Source organism: Sinocyclocheilus grahami, unplaced genomic scaffold (assembly GCF_001515645.1).
Source record: "Sinocyclocheilus grahami isolate Dianchi unplaced genomic scaffold, SAMN03320097.WGS_v1.1 scaffold84.1, whole genome shotgun sequence".
Taxonomy (NCBI): domain Eukaryota; kingdom Metazoa; phylum Chordata; class Actinopteri; order Cypriniformes; family Cyprinidae; genus Sinocyclocheilus; species Sinocyclocheilus grahami.
Genome location: NW_015505263.1, coordinates 1,550,965 through 1,570,881, shown reverse-complemented (window position 1 = coordinate 1,570,881; position 19,917 = coordinate 1,550,965). Strand labels below are relative to the sequence as shown.

At 35.3% G+C, this 19,917-nt stretch overlaps 1 protein-coding gene across 5 annotated transcripts in view; it reads right to left on the bottom strand.

Moving 5' to 3' along the window:
- The window catches only part of mapkbp1 (mitogen-activated protein kinase binding protein 1), a 58,485-nt gene that overhangs the window by 7,143 nt on the left and 31,425 nt on the right, over positions 1-19,917 (bottom strand). For 3 of the 5 annotated variants that reach the window (XM_016274024.1, XM_016274023.1, XM_016274027.1), the window contains exons 6-24: positions 18,535-18,672; positions 18,131-18,313; positions 16,899-16,916; positions 14,853-15,013; positions 13,896-14,085; positions 12,247-12,384; positions 11,055-11,239; positions 10,702-10,793; positions 5,558-5,683; positions 5,403-5,473; positions 4,434-4,555; positions 2,381-2,456; positions 2,168-2,279; positions 1,983-2,046; positions 1,760-1,882; positions 1,528-1,673; positions 1,299-1,345; positions 975-1,205; positions 456-580 (exon numbers count right to left, since the gene is read on the bottom strand). In XM_016274024.1, the coding sequence (XP_016129510.1) occupies positions 456-580; positions 975-1,205; positions 1,299-1,345; positions 1,528-1,673; positions 1,760-1,882; positions 1,983-2,046; positions 2,168-2,279; positions 2,381-2,456; positions 4,434-4,555; positions 5,403-5,473; positions 5,558-5,683; positions 10,702-10,793; positions 11,055-11,239; positions 12,247-12,384; positions 13,896-14,085; positions 14,853-15,013; positions 16,899-16,916; positions 18,131-18,313; positions 18,535-18,672 (2,348 nt within the window). The remainder of the gene's footprint in view (positions 1-455; positions 581-974; positions 1,206-1,298; positions 1,346-1,527; positions 1,674-1,759; positions 1,883-1,982; positions 2,047-2,167; positions 2,280-2,380; positions 2,457-4,433; positions 4,556-5,402; positions 5,474-5,557; positions 5,684-10,701; positions 10,794-11,054; positions 11,240-12,246; positions 12,385-13,895; positions 14,086-14,852; positions 15,014-16,898; positions 16,917-18,130; positions 18,314-18,534; positions 18,673-19,917) is intronic. The other 2 variants (XM_016274025.1, XM_016274026.1) reach the window with 2 other exon arrangements.

Genomic DNA, 19,917 nt, shown 5'->3' with positions numbered 1-19,917 from the left:
CGCACAAACAAAGAGAAGGGAGCGGACAGGTATTTGAGGATCATCTCAAAACTGTGTTTTGTATCATATTATGAATTCTAACTACACAATTAAAGAGATACTCCACCCAAAAACGAAATTTCTGTCTTAATTTACTCACTGTAATATCATTCCAAACCTGTATGACTTATTTTCTTAAACATTAAAGAATACACTTTGAGAAATGCCTCACAACTGTACATAACTTTCTTTAAAGTAACTTTGTGCTCCACAGAAGAAAGAAACTCATACAGGTTTGGAACCATGTGTGGGTGAGTAAATGATGACTGAATTTCTGTTTTTGGGTGGAGTATCCCTTTAAAGATAGTTTGTGTGAAATGATCGGAAATGTTAGGTTGTCAGAATTATTCAATGTATATTGAAAATGTACACCTATAGTGTAAATAAAATAAGTTACGAAGATTGTTTTTACTGACCTTCCAGCAAGACTGATTTGGTCTTCACATCCCTCAGGATACAGCACTTCTGTCTCTGGGGTTTGAGGCGACAGTTTGATGTAATGAGGACGTGCTTGTCCTCCTGGTTCATTCTCTTCAGGTACCTACAGAGAAGATACACAAGTCAAAAAGAGACAGAACAAACAAAGCATTCTGCATTCATGAGCACAAATACAAGGCAATAATTTCAAGAGCTTTATTTCATTCTCATTTGATTCTATTTTTTCTGTATTATATCTAAGACCAGTTATCTAAGACACTGCAGTATTATTCTAATGAGTTTCAACTTTGTTGCATGCTGGTTTATTATTGTTGCATCATACATTTTGAATTTTATCCAAAAAATTAACTGGTTCATCGGTTTAAGCTGAAAAGTGGAACAGATTTATGCTGGTACAGTGAAAAGTTTAGCTCCATGAGACTATATTTGTCATTGTATCACATTAGATATTAAAGTTAGAAGTGTATGTATATGTTTTATTTTCATATAAAGTTTACCCATGCGGCAATAGTCTGCAGACTGATGGTGCTGCCTAGTTCTTGGTTCCTAGGCAGTGGAAGATCTTTATGAATGTCTTGGGTTTTGCTGGGGAAGAGAGGCATGGCAAACGACTCCAGCTGCCTCAGGTCCAGCATGGACTTCACCTTCAGATCCATACTACCCATTCGCCTGGACCAGCGCCGTCTTGGTCGTGGACCTGAACCCTCATGTTCACAAATGTTGGACTGCTGATAAGAGAGAGAACGCACGTTAAAGAGCATCAACAAAATGAGAGAATCAAAGAAGCTAAAATTATGCAAACTTGTCACAGACTTTCTTACCTTCTTCATGTGGGAATTGAGAGTGTTGTGGTTTTCTTCAGATGATCCTTGCAACAGAAACAAACACTAATATTAGAAGGCTCACAAAGCTTAAAATAAACATTTGGAAGAAGTCTTGCCCACTAAAATCACACAACGTGACCCAACCCAACCCAGAAGAGCCGGATGCAGTATATATAACTAGCCAAACCAGTTTACTAAGACTGTTGGAGAGTGTTGGATACATTACCTGTCTCCTCGCCACCACTGCTGCCCGATGACAGGTGAGGGAACATCTCATCTTCCTCTTCAATGCCCTCCTCTTCCTCCACGTCTTTGTCGCTGTCGGACGACATGGTGCCAATGACCGGGGCACTGTGGTTTTCTTTCCTTGTGCTGATACAAACCAGAAAACATTATAAAATCACCATTTTGAGTTGTGTAATTGTAAAAGCAACACATTAGACTGACTGGCATTATACCCAAGTGTGTGTTGTTTATTTGGAGGGGTCTTCTGAACAGATTTGCTGTTCTGTTTCAGGTCCGAAAGCCGTTGTCTCATATTGATGGTCAACTCAGGACAAAGCCTCCACACAAAGATACAGCTGAACACACAACAGCAGGCAAATGTAACATTGTAATATGGTGAGCGTGAGTCAAAAATGGATTCTTCATCTGAGAAATTGATTATTTCAGAATATCTACCTGTCTCCCGACACAGATATCAGATGTTTACAGTCATTGGTAAACTTCATTCCTGTTACAATCTCTAAAAGAGGACAACAACACAATGCTTAGACTTGATTTCAGCAGATAAAATTATTCTTAAAAGTATTTCTTGAAAATACAGCATTATTGTTGCATAATCTCACACACAGTTTTTATCTTACCAGAATGGCCAAACATGGTGGCCACACATTCTCCAGTGTATAAGTCAAAAATGCTGATGTTTTTGTCCGAGCAGCTTGTGGCCACATAGAGACCAGACGGATCTGTCTGAACCTGATAAACACATTCAGACATATCAATAACCATATGACTGAGATCAAAAGCAGTATCTGAATTAATTTTATACCTAATCTTTTCATTCAAGGTCTGCCTACCTTGATAAGTGTCCCGTCCTCCCCTTGGGAGCCCTTGTAGACTTTCTTCTGTTTGCCATTGCAGATGTTAAAAATCCTGCAAATAAAAAAAGTAGCAGAAACCTTTTTTTATATTGAAGCAATTACAACATTGATAATAATAAGTCATGTTTCTTGAGCAGCAAATCAGCATATTAAAATGATTTGTGAGATCATGTGACACTGAAGCACGGAGTTATGATGGTGAAAATTCAGCTTTCCCATGACAGGAATAAATACAATTTTAAAATATATGAAAATAAAAAAGATTAACTTTAAATGTTATAATATTTTACTGTATTTTTATTAAATAAATGCAGCCTTGGTGTGCATAACAAACTAATTTCAAAGACATTTCAAAATCTTTCCAAACCAAAACTTTACATAATAATAATAATAATAAATGTGTGTATTATTATACATAATGACTGGTTTGTTTCAGAAAACCTTGGCTAACATTACAAGTGGCCTGGAGAAAAAAAAAATCTAAAAGTGTATAATTTCACCATTTAAATCTTCCTTTTCGATTTGGCAAATGTGCTGCAGAATTATGTACTGTATTTTACCCCCTTCTTTTTTCAGCCACCTGGAGGTGCTATGCCTTCGTGCCTTCAACTGCCATTCCTTACAGCAGATCAAACAAATGCACTGCCAGCTTTGGGAGGAGCAGAACCAATGAACCCCTCAGGCTTCACATGACTTACACGAGGAACAAAAAGTGTCTGTGCCCATTAGAGGCATTGAAAACCCAGAATGAGCTTCAGTACTGAGGCCTACAGCACTGACTATTGACTCTATTGATATATTTGTATAGGTCAGGCCTTCTTCTTTTAAGATAATTCATTGCCGCTGCACCAAACGGCATCGAAAAGACACTCCTTTCAGTGAGAATGAGACAAAGGCAGTAAATGGCTGGCTGTATTATACACGACATTCCTGGCATTTTTCTTGCCCACAATGCAGAATAAATTTGCAGTCATAGTTTGAATGCACAAAAGGAAAACAGTTGCAAGTCATGCGCTGTGCTGCTTCCTTCCTAATGTTGCCCTTTTGTATGGGACAGCACAGTGAGACTTACAAAGCACAATGAGGAAAAGAGTGCCAATATTGAATATTGTCAAATCAGCAGGAGGGCGAATCTCCAGGTCATTAATAAATAAAAATATTACTTTCCTTAAAAATTACTTACCATAACTACAATGTACAAAAAATAAAATGTATATTATTTGAAATATTATTTTAAAAAATGTATATTATTTAATATAATACAAAATGTATACACTATAGCAAAATTTGTTGTACAGATATCAGTTTTTGATGATTATAAAATACTGTAATATAGTAATACAATATAGTAAAACAAAATTACACACACAAACTCAAACTTGGGGAAATGTTTAATTACCATGAAAATAATGTCACACAAAAAAAGGGCGAAATATAATTTTAGTTTTCCCTTTAGGCTTAAAATATGATTTCTAAATTTTTGTGACATTCACCAAGTAAAACAATCACATGATGAGACAATCAGATTGTGTCTAATGATTTTAGTGGGTCAGGTGTCTCAGACAGTACAGACAGGCTGACTCAGTGTGTGTGTGCGCGTGTGTGTGTGCACATGGTCTGCAACATGCTAAATGTGACTAGATTAACCAGTCAAGCCTCTAATGCCATCCTACTGTACAAACACCTGAGTGATAATCTGCTAACGCTGCGAGCACGGCTACAGATGACTGTAACACCTGTCAGATGAGGTCCAGAAATATATAGGTCTATACAGTCATAACTACATAAATGAGTCAAGATACTGTGAAATTATTAAATTACAGAAATTAAAACACCTTGATGTAAATATAGATACAAAAACACGTGTTTACAATGATACAAACACATTAGCAAAATAATAGCCTGGATTTTCCTAGAACACAGGCTCAACTAGGAGATGCACAAGGACAGGATAATAATAAAACAACTACTACTACTTCTACTAAAATTAATAACAACATTGAAAAAAATTATTAAAAAGAAAACAAACCTGATGCTGCGATCCTGACATCCAATAACAGCGTATTTCCTTGTGGGGTCGATGTCCATGTCATACAGAGTAGTCTTCCTCACTATGTGATGAGTGCGTGTGAACGCTGTTCCCTCCTCTGTCTGTTTTGGCATGTTTAATGATTAGTTCAGTGCAAAGAATAATCAATATAAACACTACTTTAAAAAAACTATTCGTAATAACGTTTCTGTGTTCATTATTCTTTCTGGATGTTTTCTCCAAAACGAGAATGGAAATGATCTTTAAGCATGATATTTAACAAGTGGTCTGTTAATGATCCCTGGTCCTGGGTCACATTTTGAGGTCAGAATTAAACTGATTTAAGTTCCGCAGGTGATTTTAAGTGGCACATCTGATCACTTGTCCACTCCATTAGTTTATTCCAAAGCAATTGTCCACCTTAATCTGGTTTTATGTTTGGATTGAAGGTTTTGAGAAGCAGACTACAGTGTAAGAAAAGAGTATAATAGGAAAAAACTGAATTTTAATACCACCATATCCATGGATATTGTTTATATTCCATAACTATTCGTCTCATACATTTTTAATATTCATGTTGGTTCTAACTGGAAAATATTTAATTCTATTAATTGTTTTGTGAATTCATCTCAGTAGCTTATAATTCATTCAGAAACCTACTGAGACTCTTCAAAGTTGATATCTCAGAATTCATTTAGGATGTCAGAAGTGCTTGTTTGTGTCTCGCTCTTAATCACTGGCCGTTGGTATCTCATTTGCAAAGGGGTGTTAAGTGCTTGTGTGTCTATTTAAATCAGGTGTTCTTTGAAGCTCTGGCAACAGTTTCTCTAGGCCTGAGGAATTTAACAGCTCCGAGGCAATACTCAATGAAAGAAATGCCACTCTTTCACAATTTTAAAGATGTCCAGTGAAAACATCATAGATTATGGTAAATAATAAACACCTAAATGTGACAAAAAGTGATCTCACCTTCTGTGCCGTGCGGAAGTAGATGCTCTTATCGGCACCGCAACTGATCATCCTGACTTTCCCATCGTTAGCTGGAACAAAAACAAAGACGTCACACATGAACATTTCCAGCATTTGTTGTTAAATAAAACTGGGCAAGGCTGTCAAGATCTCACTAGCGAATCGGACAGCAGTGATAGAGGAAGAGTGTTCATCCAGTGTTTGCAGGAGGCCGTATTCCCGATCCGCATCCAGAACATGGATCAATCTGTCTCTGCTGGCGGTGGCCAACAGTTTCAGCCCTAAACACACACATATTTAATACGTTAACACCAAAATATTAAGCAGCACAACCATTTTTAACATAATAATAAAAAATATTTATTGAGCAGCAAATCAGCATATTAGAATAATTTCTGAAGGATCATGTGACACTGAAGATTGGAGTAATGATGCTGAAAATTCAGCTTTGCAGCAAAGGGATAAATTACATTTTTTAAATATATTAAAATAGAAAACATTTATTTTAAATTGTAATAATATTTCAGAATATTACTATTCTTACTATATTTTGATCAAATAATTACAGCCTTGCTGAACCTAAGAGACTTTTTTTTTTTTATACATTAAAAATATACTGACTCCCATCAGTTTCTATTTACATCAACTCGGTTTCAGATTCTACATCAACTTTTGAATGGCAGTGTAACATGAATACAAGTGTTCATGTAATACCATAAGGGACCACAAAACCAGTCATAAGGGTCAAGTTTTTTAAATTGAGATTTATACACCATCTGAAATCTGGATAAATAATCTTTCCATTGATATATGTTTGTTAGGATAGGACAATATTTGGCTGAGATACAACTATTTGAAAATCTGGAATCTGAGGGTGCAAAAAAATCGAAATAGTGAGAAAATCATCTTTAAAGTTGTTCAAATACAAAAAACAAAAACCAAGAACAAATACAAAAAAATCAAATACAAAGTTCTTAGCAATGCATATTACAAATTAAAATTAAGTTTTGATATATTTACAGTAGGAAATTTACAAAATATCTTCATGGAACATGATCTTTACTTAATATTTAATACAAAATGATTTTTGGCATAAAAGAAAAATCGATAATTTTGACCCATACAAATTGCTACAAATATACCCGTGCGACTTAAGGCTATGTTCACACTTGCCGTCTTTTTTGACAAGAAAAAGTTGACAAGGGCGTTTTTTTAGTGAAAAAAAACAAAAAAAGCTGGCAGCGTTTCTGTTACAAATAGCAGCCGAGGGCGTCTTTTGTTGCTATTGCACCAGTAGCCTAGCGCTATGTGGTGCAATAATGTAGAGAAAGAGGAAATTGGCTCTTGCGTTGGCTTTTGAAGTTAACGGGGAAGAGAATGTCGGTCTACAACGACGTTTGTGGATGCACGACATTATACGGGGAAGGAACCAGTATGGTGCTCACAACAATTTAGTCCAGGAGCTCCGGTTGGATGATGCACGGTTTGCGGCATATTTTAGACGAAACATTAAAACATTATTATTATACTAAATATTTTGTGCTCATATCATATAACTCCTTGTGCTCCGAAACTAGTACGATCAGTTTATCTACCGGCACCTTCTCCATTTTTTCTTGTTCTTGTTGTTATGAAAACGACAGGTCTCGTTACTTGCTTGTCATTGTTCAGCTGTCAAAAAGGCGCTTGACGTAACTTTTTTTCAACTTGAAAAGATGCTCTGAGCTGCAGAAAAAGACGCCGATGGTGGCGTTTAGAAAAGCGTTCAGGACTTTTTTGAAAACATGGTTTACTCCATAGGATTATAATGTAAAACAGACACTGCCAGCTTCAAAAAAGACACCAAGTGTGAACGCCCTAAGACTGGTTTTGTGGTCCAAGGTCACATGTCATTGTATTATCATCTGATACCATTACCAGTACCCCCCCCCCAAGTAGATTTCTGTAAGGATACACCAGCCAAACTGCATTTCTGAAATAGTGTTTAAAAGTTCAATATTCAGTGAGCTGTGTTGAGAGTGGCTTCTGGTTTTGTTCTTACACTTTTCACCCCACAAACTGATTCACTAACACGCTGTGTTCATGTGTGACTCACACAGTCAAGAAAAAGATGCAAATGCCTCTTAAAGTGCGAGAACAGAACAGGAGATGTTTTTGCAACACTAAGCAGAAGAAATGAGCCAGATCATGTTGAAATGAGCGTTCATCTCTATCAACAGATTCCTGTGTGAAAGCTCTTAATATTCTTACGGCTGCAGAGCAGACACTCAAATGATAATGTGATGTGATAATGTAATCTTTACTGCAAAAACTAATCAAAATGCAGCTCGTGAGACTTACAGATCCTCACAGGCCATTTAGAATGAAGCAATTGTTTTCTGAAGAGCATGTTGAAACCAAACGAGCAAATCTATCTGATGGACAGATACTGTATCTGACAGATAATTGCGTGAAAATGTAAGGAGTAGAAGTAAAAAGTCGGCTGAAAAATAATTACTCCAGTAAAGTATAGATACCCAAAATTTCTACTTAAGTAAGGTAACGAAGTATTTGTACTTCGTTACTTGACACCTCTGATCTGGAATGCAGACTGGGCAGTTTATAAGTATGCTAGTACCTTTTGAATTGACCCTTTTTACATCCATTCCACAGAAAATGTCTAAATACTGTGCAGATTATGGTTGATAAGCCATTTTTGGCCTGTTATAGTGGATGGGAGCAATGGTCTATTAAACTGAGAGAACCCTATCAAAGTGTCATAAAAGAGCAGGAGAAGAAAGCAATCAAGAAGGCGAGATTGTGTACCTCTATGTGTGTTCTAGCAGATGTTCAGTTTCTCATTGAGCTGTACTTAAAGGGTTAGTTCACCCAAAAATGAAAATCAGACTGTGTTTTACTCACCCTTGAGGCATCCTAGGTGTATATGACTTTCTTCTTTCAGACGAATCCAGTCTGAGTTCTATTAAAAATTGTCCTGGCTATTCCAAGCTCTATCATTGCAGTCAGCGGGTGTTGCAGTTGAACAGTCCACAAGTCGTCAAATAAAGCGCACGCATCCATAACAAAACGTGCCTCACACGGCTCCGGGGGGTGCATAAAGGCCTCCTGTAGTGAATCCAAGCGTTTTTGTAAGAAAAATATCCATATTTCAAACGTAATGAACACTTCCGTTATCTGTCATACGCGGAAGCCGTGCCGGTGGATGACGCAGCATGTATGCGCAGCGCGCGCCAACAGATATCGGAAGTGAGAGAAAAGTGTTTATTACATTTGAAATTTTGATATTTTTCTTACAAAAACACATGGATTCACTACAGGAGGCCTTTATTCACCCCCCGGAGCCGTGTGAGGCACGTTTTGTTATGGATGCGCGCACTTTATTTGACGACTTGTGGACTGTTCAACTGCAACACCCGCTGACTGCAATGATAGAGCTTGGAATAGCCAGGACCATTTTTAATAGAACTCAGACTGGATTCATCTGAAAGGAGAAAGTCATATACACCTAGGATGCCTCGAGGGGGAGTAAAACACAGTCTAATTTTCATTTTTGGGTGAACTAACCCTTTAATGTCTGGCCATGAGCCTGATATAAACCACCAGCTAAGGCAACGCATGCTAAGCACAACTTCACACTGAACTGCACTTAACTGGGGAAGATAATGACTCTCAATACGCCTGCTCTAAACCCCCAGCCCTGCACAGAGCCTCAAGAGCTTTAGAAAACTGGAGAGAATTACACTAGTTAGTGGTGGTTGGAGGCATTTTCACCATAATAGGGAAGAATGAGGATGAAAAATTCCCATGGATTTACACTAAAAAAAGGGACCAAAGTATTATTGCTATTTTTAACTAAAACAAAAACTATAAAAAAAATAGTTTTCTTTATTGAAGTAAATAAAAAATTTAACATGAAAATTAAAATAGAAAAAAACATACAATTAAACAAAACATTTAATAAAAACAATAAATAAATAAATAAAAACTTCAATTAAACAAGAACAAGAAATGTTGCCTTGGCAACTACCTGAAATAAAGGTTAAGTTAAAATACTAAAATTACTACAGCTAAAACTACACATAGAAATATTTTTAAAACAAATAAAATGATAAAAGCCTATAACAAAATCACTAAAACTTAAACTAAAATTAAAATAAAAGCTTGAAATTTAAAAATGAAAGCTAATTCACTACATTTATAAATAAATATTATAATAGTATATAAATAACACTAAAATAACACTGGACCCAAGCTATATCTAATTAAGTAACTTAGCAACTACCCAGAACTAGGATTATTTGGGGGGGACATTATCACAATGATAATAATTTATTCTATTTATTTTAATTTATTCTATCTATTTATATTTATATTTATTCTATTTATGACTGTACCATGGTACTGCTACATTTTTTTGTAAGCGCTGACTGCTTCCAAGGGATATTATCTTGCCGTTTTGGATCAACTATTGTTTACTCAACTATTACTGGTATGTCAGTTTCCTCTAACCATGTCACGTCAGCATCTGCACTCTTGAATGGATACCTGAGGCTCTTATATTTCTTCTGAAAAATAATATTCTGTGTTATTTACAACTAAAACTCAATCAGCAGCATCTGTGGCGTGCTGTCGATTACCACAACAATGGTGCCATTGATAGTTGTATATTTTAAATGTTTACACACAGTGCTGCTCACTTGCATACTAATGCATGATTTTTGTTGTTTTTAAAACCTGAAGCACAAGAATAATTTTCTTTAATTGACCGCATGTCACAGATGTTATTGATGGTGTAAAGGTGATTTCTGTGCTACTAGCATCACAAAATGTTATGATTTTTTTTCAAACAGGTTTCCTGAACATTTCCCTGTCTGCCATTGGTTGAAAAACAGGTCATCCCGCCCAAAACTAAGCCAATGTTTCTGTGTTGGGCTGGTTTTGAAAGCAGCACACAAGTCATTATTTACACTTTTTTAAAGAAAGATCAACTCAACAAATGACTGGCTGTTGTCTCTGTACATTATGCCGGGACAATGAACATTGAAACATTTTAAGATTAGGGTATCTTAACATTGAAAAAAAATGACTTCAAGTTAAAATTGAACCAGGTTCGAGCTGTGAAGTTTACACTAAAAAAACTAGCTGTAAACACTGCTGGTGGCATATGTGTGAAATGGCGACTCCAAGGTTACAGAGCATCTGAGCTGGATCAGCACTTCCTTTTTAATGGGGAATTAAGCGGCACCTTGGTACAGGATTAATCAGCTACAGATCTATAAAAAAAACACTCAGCACTCACCAGTCTCGGGTTTTGAGTACTCTAGACACAGGATCTCAGAGTCGTGGGCCTGAACGTCTAGAATTTCCTCCATGCTCTCCAAATCATGGATTCTGGAAACAGCAGAAGTTAAGTGAGAGTCTGATTATGAAGTTTCTAAACTAAAAATGTTTGCATTTTCTGAAGAACAACATAGTATAATGCATTGAGAATGCTTTTGTAATACATACAGTCTTCACAGAAAGTGTAACATACAGTATTTTTCCCACACCCAGTGCACAAAAACATCCTCCTTTCCATTAAAACCCTCAGAGGATCAATTAACTCAAAATCAATTAGAGTAGAAGTGTTAAGCAGGCATGTGAAAAACAGACCTCAGTGTTCCATTGCGGTCCCCTGATGCCAGGTGCAGCCCGTCTGGGCTCACGCACATGGTCCTAATGCCTGTCCGGTTATCTGAGGTCTGTGGGTCGGCCTTCTCAGAGTTACTGGAGATGGTGCAGTCCGTGTCCAGCAGGGGGGAGGTGTTGCTGTCCATATAAATGACCTTCTGGAGGTCCTTTGGTGACGAAAAAAAAAGATAATTTGTGACTTGTTCATTACATTTATATAGATACATATACTTAAATCACTTAAAATGCATGAATATTGTTATGTTTGATAAAATATCAAAGCAAGCGGCATCTGCAAATCTACCAAATCATAACCAAGTAAACATTTCTGTGCAATTTTTGCAATTATTTTTAACTAACTTCTACTGAGGTTTGACAATGATAAAGTGTCCAAATATGCCATTTTAATTTTGAACAGTATTTCTACAGTTTTATCATTAACTATCTCACAAACTTAAAAACTTAGATTATTTTCTTTAAACATTTATGCCATTTGATATGATATGTGAAATGTTTGACGTGTGAATGAAATGTCTAAATGCCTTTTAAGGTCAGAGTTGCTGATAGTACAGTAGCTGACGTTTTTAATGAAAATATGCAGTTTATGAAAGTAGTATGTATCAGTTCACAGTAATAGCCCTAGTATGATACTTGTTTTTCACAGAGAATACACAATTAAAAAGTTTGATTTTGAGAGAAGTCTCCTATGCTCACCAAGGCTGCATTTATTAGATCAAAAATGCAGTACAAACTGTAATATTATGAACTATAATTATAATTTAAATTAGCAGGTTTAGTTTAGATTTCAGTACATTCAAAATGCAATTTGTTCCTGCGATGCAAAGCTGAATATTATAGCATCATTACTCCAGTCTTCAGTGTCACATGAGGCTTCAGAAATCATTCTAATATGCTGATTTGCTGCTCAAGAAAAATTTCTTATTATTATCAATGTTGAATACCATTGTGCTGCTTAAAATTTTTGTTAAAAAAAGTTTCCTTTTTTATGTACAAAAGAACAGCATTAACTTAAAACAGAAATGTTTTGTAACATTATGTAAAAATCTACTCTCACTTTTGATCAATTTATTGCATAGTGTATTTATTTGCAATAAAAAAAACATCTCAAAGAAAAGACTGGATTCATTTCAAGTCTTGAGTTTCCAGAACTCACATTGCTGATGACGTTTCGGCTGAGGGTGGTGTTCTGAGCATCTGTGTTCCATAAACGGAGAGTATTGTCAGAAGAACAGCTGAGGAACGATCCGGGAGACAAACGTGGCTGCTCTCCATCCCTCGTCTCTGGGTACACCTGCAGGACAAAGGCATTACATCACACAAACTCACACATAAAAACAAATACAGGTGTATTTACTCTAATGTAGCATTTAAACTCTATTAGGTCATTATCAACCAAAAATCAAAGGAGCGGTCTTATGCACTGGGCGTTAATCACGCATCCTCTTTATACATACAGACAATATCCATCTAAGTGATACACAGGGACTATACAGTACATTCTGACATTGGATAGGATAGCCTTTTCATTATTTAACAACTATTTCAAAAGTAATAAGGTATTTTCTGGCATATTTTGAATATAGTCACGACCGAAGCTGACTGTGCAACAAACCATTTAGCTGACACTATGTTCACAATAATTCAGTTTATCACTGATTAAATATTTAGGCCTGTACCTGTGTTATTTTAGAATCACTGATATAGTCTTATAGTTTTTGAATTACATTGAATTTTCATATATTATTTTACTTTCATTTTAGTTAGTTTTAATATTTTTGTTTTAATTCTTATAAATAATTTAGATTTAGCAGTTTTAGCTAATTTAGTTTTATTTATTTTTTTACTTCAAGTTAAACAAAAATGAGATAATGTTCAAATGTAATTTTTTTGTGGTTTTAGTTTTAGTTCCTTATAATAACCCTGACCTGTAATTATGGACATATTTCAGGAACTCTGATGAGGACACAAAATACCAGACAACTAAAGTCACAACAAACCAAAAGGGAAGTCACAGTCATGAATCATGTGATCTGATAGGAGCACACAGCCCACGACACAACCTAAAAAAACCGTATATGCTGCATGTTGACAAATCCCACAGGTTTTTTAAACACAGTAAAACACTATACAACTGGTACAAAAACAGCAAACTAATTACATTCCTGACAGGATAACAGATATAAACAGTTACAAGCAAGACTGAAACCTACAGCGGGTGGGTTTTTATTAATACAATAACCTCATATGAGTTCACATCAGGCCTTACAAAAATAATACAAAAGCATGAGGCTCAAATACAAAAGACCTGCCTCACATTATTTCAGCAGGCAAAATATCAACACACGGACAAGTGAAAGGACAAAAACACGCTACCACACACACGTCTCAGAAGTCAGAATACACTTGACTGAATTTTCTCATAATTCTAAAAACATTTCTTGTACTTGAAATGCATTAAATTCATTTTGTAGGTAAAAGTAAACTATGTATAAACTATTTTTACAAAACTGAAAATGATTTTAGGTTTTGTATTATATTTTATATATTCAGATTTTTTATTTAATTAAAAAAAAAAAGTCATGTTTTATTTGATTTTGTTTTGTTATTTTATGTTATTGTATTTTTTGCTATTTTATTCGATTTTATTTAATTTTATACATCCACCTGATCAGCACTGCCTTAATGCTTGCATGAAATGTTTGTCTTATTTGGCATGTTGCCTTGGCAAATAGCTGAAATAAAATAAGTATTTTTTTATTTACTTTATTTCAGTTAGTTTAAAATGTATGCCCTTTTTCTCACCTCCACACTCCATACGCAGGCCGAATGGTAGAGAGCAGAGTAAACCTTGCCCACTTTACGAAGATCACGTACATCCCACACGTACAGACTGTGATCGTTGTAGACACAGGACAGCCAGCGGTTTGTGGGGTCATAGGACACGGCCACTGTGTCAGGATAGCGGACGTTTTCCTTGTAGGCGAAGAGATGGCTGTGAAGAGATCATAACAGAGGGACAGTAAAGACAGCTGTACTGAGAGGTCACTAAAGGTCTTCTGGAAGTGTCACAAGAAAATGTTTCCAAGCAGAACCCACACTTGTCCGCTGGCATGCATGGGGCAGTTTTTTTGATGGTACATTTGTCTTTCTATGAAATGGCTTACCTTTACATTTCATGAATTGGAAAGTTACGAGCTACTAGCTACATGAATGCATATATATATATATATTGTTACTTTTTGTAAATGTACAGTAGGCTCAAAAATACACAGACACATCTCAGTGTCTTAAAAACAGTCTTCCTGTACAGTGTAATATATAATAGAGGTCAACAGCTCTGTCTTAGCCTTGCAGCAGTGTCTTTGCATATTTATGAGCGGTGGACTAAGAGGTCTCATGTGTTTGACAGTTTGGAGGGAAAGCAGGGAATGCTAAACAGATGTCAATGGCTAAGCTGTTTCATCGAGACTACATGAATCCACTCTGAATCTTAAAGTAGACGGAGATTGCAGGATGGTTTCTGGGTATTTGCATATGTATAATGCTAGACACCAGAAAGCAGCTCATCCAGTAGGAAAATCTCTGGAGATTTCCAAGTGAAAACATTTATCCTGCTGTTCTGACTTTTGACAAAGGGTTATATTTTACACTGATTCTGAGCAATCACATTAAGTATCGTGGGTGGTACCATAATATTGATAAAACCAAACTAAGTAGTAGTTTTTTTGTACCAAGACTCACTAATGTGGCTGATCTTACCTGGCCTCAGTAACAGTGGCGATGTCTGTGCCCAGGCTGTGAGGGTGAGGCAGCGTACAGATAAAGTGCAGGTCAGTGGGGCTGAACGCTCTCACTGTCCCATCAGCACAACCACAGAAGATCAGATCCTCGCTGACGGACAGAGACGTGGCCATACTGGTCTGAGAAAGAGAAAAGTCGAGGAATTGAGTTGAATGACCAATCCTAAGACTAAAGTTCTGGAGTGACATCTAAGTTATCACTGAGCCCACACAAATTATATTATCAATGTCATAATCATAATTAAATTATAATATTAATATTATAATTATCAACATATATTTATTTATTTAACTTTTTTTGCATTGAATGTGGGGGTAAAAAAATTAAATTCTACAAAAAGCATATATATATATATATATATATACACAATCCACTTTTTGTGTTTTTTAAATGATATATATATATATATATATATATATATATATTAAAATTTTATTTAAACAACACATTTAAATTCTGTTTAAATTCACATGTAACATCTGCAGAGCTTTAAGCATCTACCCAAAAGCATATTTACCATGTAGGCCAAGTCATTTTGTTGGGTGAATCGAAAAATGAGAGCTCTGTACATTAAATCGAGATGTCTTATTAAATTCCACTGATAATTGCATGGGAAATGCACAATGCACAAACCGCAAATAAAAGCTGATGAGATATCAAACATAAAAATAATATGAAACAGGTGGCAATAAAGATACAAAGTGTGAAGAAAAAAAAGAAAATTTATTAGTGCCTGAGCAGGTTAAAAGTGAAAAGATAAGAGCTCATTTGTGTGTTTTTCCATGAGCCGTTCGATGTTCCTAATGAGAAAAATCTAATATTAAAACATAAGAGCCTCCTTCACTGAAATATCCAATTTAATTTACTGAGATAAGGACACGGAAGACTATTTGCTAAATAAGCTTTACTGAAGAGACCAAAGTTCATCTGTAGATGATCAAAATGTACAATAATCCTGGGGTTCTTTTAGTTGATAAACTGTTAGACAGAGAGGCTTTTGTATCCTTTACCATCCTCTCTGTATCCCTTTCTTTCTGGCACTCTTCTGAATCTTTCTTGTTTTCTCAGTGCAGTGGGCTCAAGGGTCCCACAAAAGCAGAATTGTGCAGCACCCACCTGCTCTAACCGTGACCCACTTTGACAGTTTGTAAGGAGTCAAATCCAGATCTCATATCGGCTCTAAATCATGTGTTCAACACGGTTGCCTAGTTCTCATGAGTTTCTAAAGGTCTTCCGAAACACAAATTTCTTCTTCTCTTTTGTGAGATACAACAGACCTTTCTTTAAATAGATATTACTACTTTATCTGATGTTTTTTCTGTCTTAAGGCAGAGTAATAGATGCAGTAAATAAAAAAATAATACACTGAATTAAATCTCGAGTGATTTGTTAAAACTAAAAATGTACTGTGAAATTAAATATTATGCAATACCCTTTCAAAATACAATTGAATAATTAATACTCATAATTAATACAAATGTTAAGTACATAATTAAAACGATTAAAACAATGCAATGCAATATAAAAAAAACATATTACAATGAATATAATAATAACAATAATACATTTTATTTTAAAAAATGCAAAAGGGGTGGTGTATGCAATAAAATATTTAATACTAATAATTAATCATTAAATACATTAATTAAAACAATTAGAACAATGTAATGTAAAAATACAAAAATATATTAAAATGAATATAATAATAATAATAAATTCTTAATATAACACAAAAGTGGTGGTGTATGCCGTGAATACAGCAAATGATGGGTATTAAACGATAAACAAGTTTTGTGGGTGGTGATTCTGTGTGGGACTCATCATACGTAATGTGAAATGCTTTGAGATTTCTGAGATTAGAGTGATAACTGGCAAGTGAAGGTAATGAGGTCAAACATTTAATGTACAGGTGAGCGTGACTGACAGCAGCACTGTGACATGCTGTTTAATGAGTTTTACAATGAGACGTGACAGCTGAATCCGTAGCCCTGATGTGAAACTTACTGCGAAACTGTCATTTTTCTGGACAGTGTGAGAGGAGAAGCAGAACAGACTAATATTAGACAACAGCAGCAGCATTAGTAATTAACACACTCCACTCTCGCTTAACACAGCCGAGAGCTTAGAAACACCCTCCGTTCACAGGGGCTTTGATATCAGAAAAGGAAAAAATAGCTTAACATGGATAAAGCACTAAACACACAGAAAAGGAAGCCTAAACAAAATTCAATTACAAATCAGGGGGTCCAAAATGTGACAACTGAACTTTTAAAGTTCAATTCCAAGTATAAAAACAGCTTTAATTTCATGCACATTCTTTTCACAAACATGTTATTTAAAAGAATAGAGCTCAACAGTGACCTCTCATTATTTTCTCAATTGATTTTCCATGGAGATTTTAAAAAATTGTTCAATAGAGTTCTTCTGAACTAAACCAGCCTGCAAAAATTGTATTTTCATAGAAATTCAGTTTTTTATGCCATAATGGATACAACATCCTATATTATCCAAATATAGGTAAATATAGGTTAGAAATTCTGTTTCAAAGTTGTAAACAAAGCAAAAGAATACTGCAGTACGTTTTACAAGAAAATAAAAAGTCATGTTTAATTCAACGTTACTTGCCATTTCTTTGTAATTATTTGTGAAATTTTTCAAAATATTATTTTTTTCAGTGTAGCTAATGTTATCTAGTGTTCACTACAAAAACCTGTATTCATGAAAACAGTAACTATTTTGAAATGTGGATCTTTAATGAGTTTATGTATTTTGAATAAAATCCATCTAAAAACTAGCGCTGTCAAACGATTAATCGCAATTAATCGCATCCAAAATAAAAGTTTATTTACAAAATATATGTGTGTATACTATGTATATTTATTATGTATATATAAATACAAACACATGCATGTATATATTTAAGAAAAATTTTGCTTTTATATTAAATATATTTATATATAAGATATATAAACATGTAAATATTTTCAAAATATATACTGTATGTGTGTGTATTTATATATACACATCATAAATATAGACAGTACATATACATATATAACGTAAACAAAAAACGTATTTTGGATGCGATTAATCGCGGTTAATCGTTTGACAGCACTACTAAAAATCAATTCATTTTTACTTTTTGAACCAAACTATTGAGCTCTATGGCACCCACTCATTCATGCATATTTGTGATTAGACTACACAATCAACCAATCAGCATCCTCGTCACTCACCCTGAGCTCCACCCACTTGTCCAGCATTCTTTTGTCATTGAATTCACAGAGCAGCCCAGAGGAAGTGATGCAGAAGGTGCTGTTCGCCTTCCGGCCCTTTCCACAGGCCACATCGCTAAAGAAGTTATTCCGCAGCTCTCCAAGAAGACCAGAGCGGCCCAATAATGGTACTGTAGCGTTCACCTGTGAGAGATGACATTTATGAGGCTTTCACCTAAGACCTGGATCATATTTAGCACTGTGTGAATGGACTGGGAGTTCATATGACATGACATTTTCAGCTGTGGTCAGGCTTGACATCTGTGGTGATGGTAAGTGAGAGTTAGAGACGGAAAGCCAGCCAAAAAGAGCTGTATTTGGTAGAGATAAGGCTAGCTGTCATCCGCCATGTTAGCATCGTGTACCTTGGATGACTTGGTGTGGTCAAGATACCAGAACTTCACGTGTCTATTCCCAGCTGTAACAAAGTACGAGCTGTCAGCTGAGAAAGACACAGCCGTCACTTTACTGGACACCTTGTTGGCGGCAATCACAACATTTTTCTGAAAGGACAAAAAGACAAATATTCAATCTATGACAATTTTTATACTATGATTTATGGATCTGTTTTTTATGTTATTAGGGGAAAATTATGGTAAACAGATTATGAGAGATGGAACTACATTACAGGAATAATGAAAATTGGCTGAATATTTACTCTCTCTCAAGCCATCCAAGATTTAGGTAAATGTGTTTCTTCATCACAACAGATTTGGAAAAATTTTGGATTACATCACTTGCTCACCAGTGGATCCTCTGCAGTGAATGGGTGCCGTCAGAAGGAGAGTCCAAACAGCTGATATAAACATCACAATAATCCACACTACTCCAGTCCATCAATTAACATCTTGTGTTTGTAAAAAACAAATCTAGGGCATTTTAATTTCTTTGCTTCTGGCCAAAGAGTCTATAATCTATAATAACGCTTCCTCCACTAAAAAAAAAAGTTTATCTCCTGTTGTCATTTCACATCAAAATCCACTGATATATTTGTTTAGAACTGTTTTGGACTGTTTTTACTTGTAAACAGTGCTTGATCAATTCATATTTCTCTCCTGGTTCAGACGAGATGACTTTTTCACTTGAAAAAATATTCTGAATAGATGGATTTTTTTTACAAATACAATTACAAATACACAGTTTTTCGCTTTGCTAGAAGCTAATTGATGGAGCTGTATGGATTATTGTGATGTTTTACCAGCTGTTTGGACTCTCATTCTGACGGCACCCATTCACTGCAGAGGATCCATTAGTGAGCAAGTGATGTGCTGTAATGCTAATTTCTCCAAAACTGTTCAGATGAAGAAACAAACTCATCCACATCTTGGATGGCCTGAGGGTGAGGACAGTTTTCATTTTCTGGCTGAACTATTTCTTTAAATTCCTTTTTTTTCAGCTTTAAGCATATACTGTATGTAATGTATATTCAGTAACACTTTACTTGAAGGGGTGTGCATAAGACTGACATGACACCTTCATAATCATGACATGACACCTACATAATCATGACATGACACATGTCATGAATATGAAGGAGGTTTTATGCATGTTTATGACAACTGTCATTAAGTGTCATTCGCTCAGTTATGTCATTTTTAATGCAAATATACATTATTTGACCTAACCCTACCCCTACCCCTAACCATAGCCCATAACAAAGACATCTCAAACAATGTCATCTTTGCATTAAAATGACATAACTGAGCGAATGACACTTAATGACAGTTGTCATAAACATGCATAAAAAA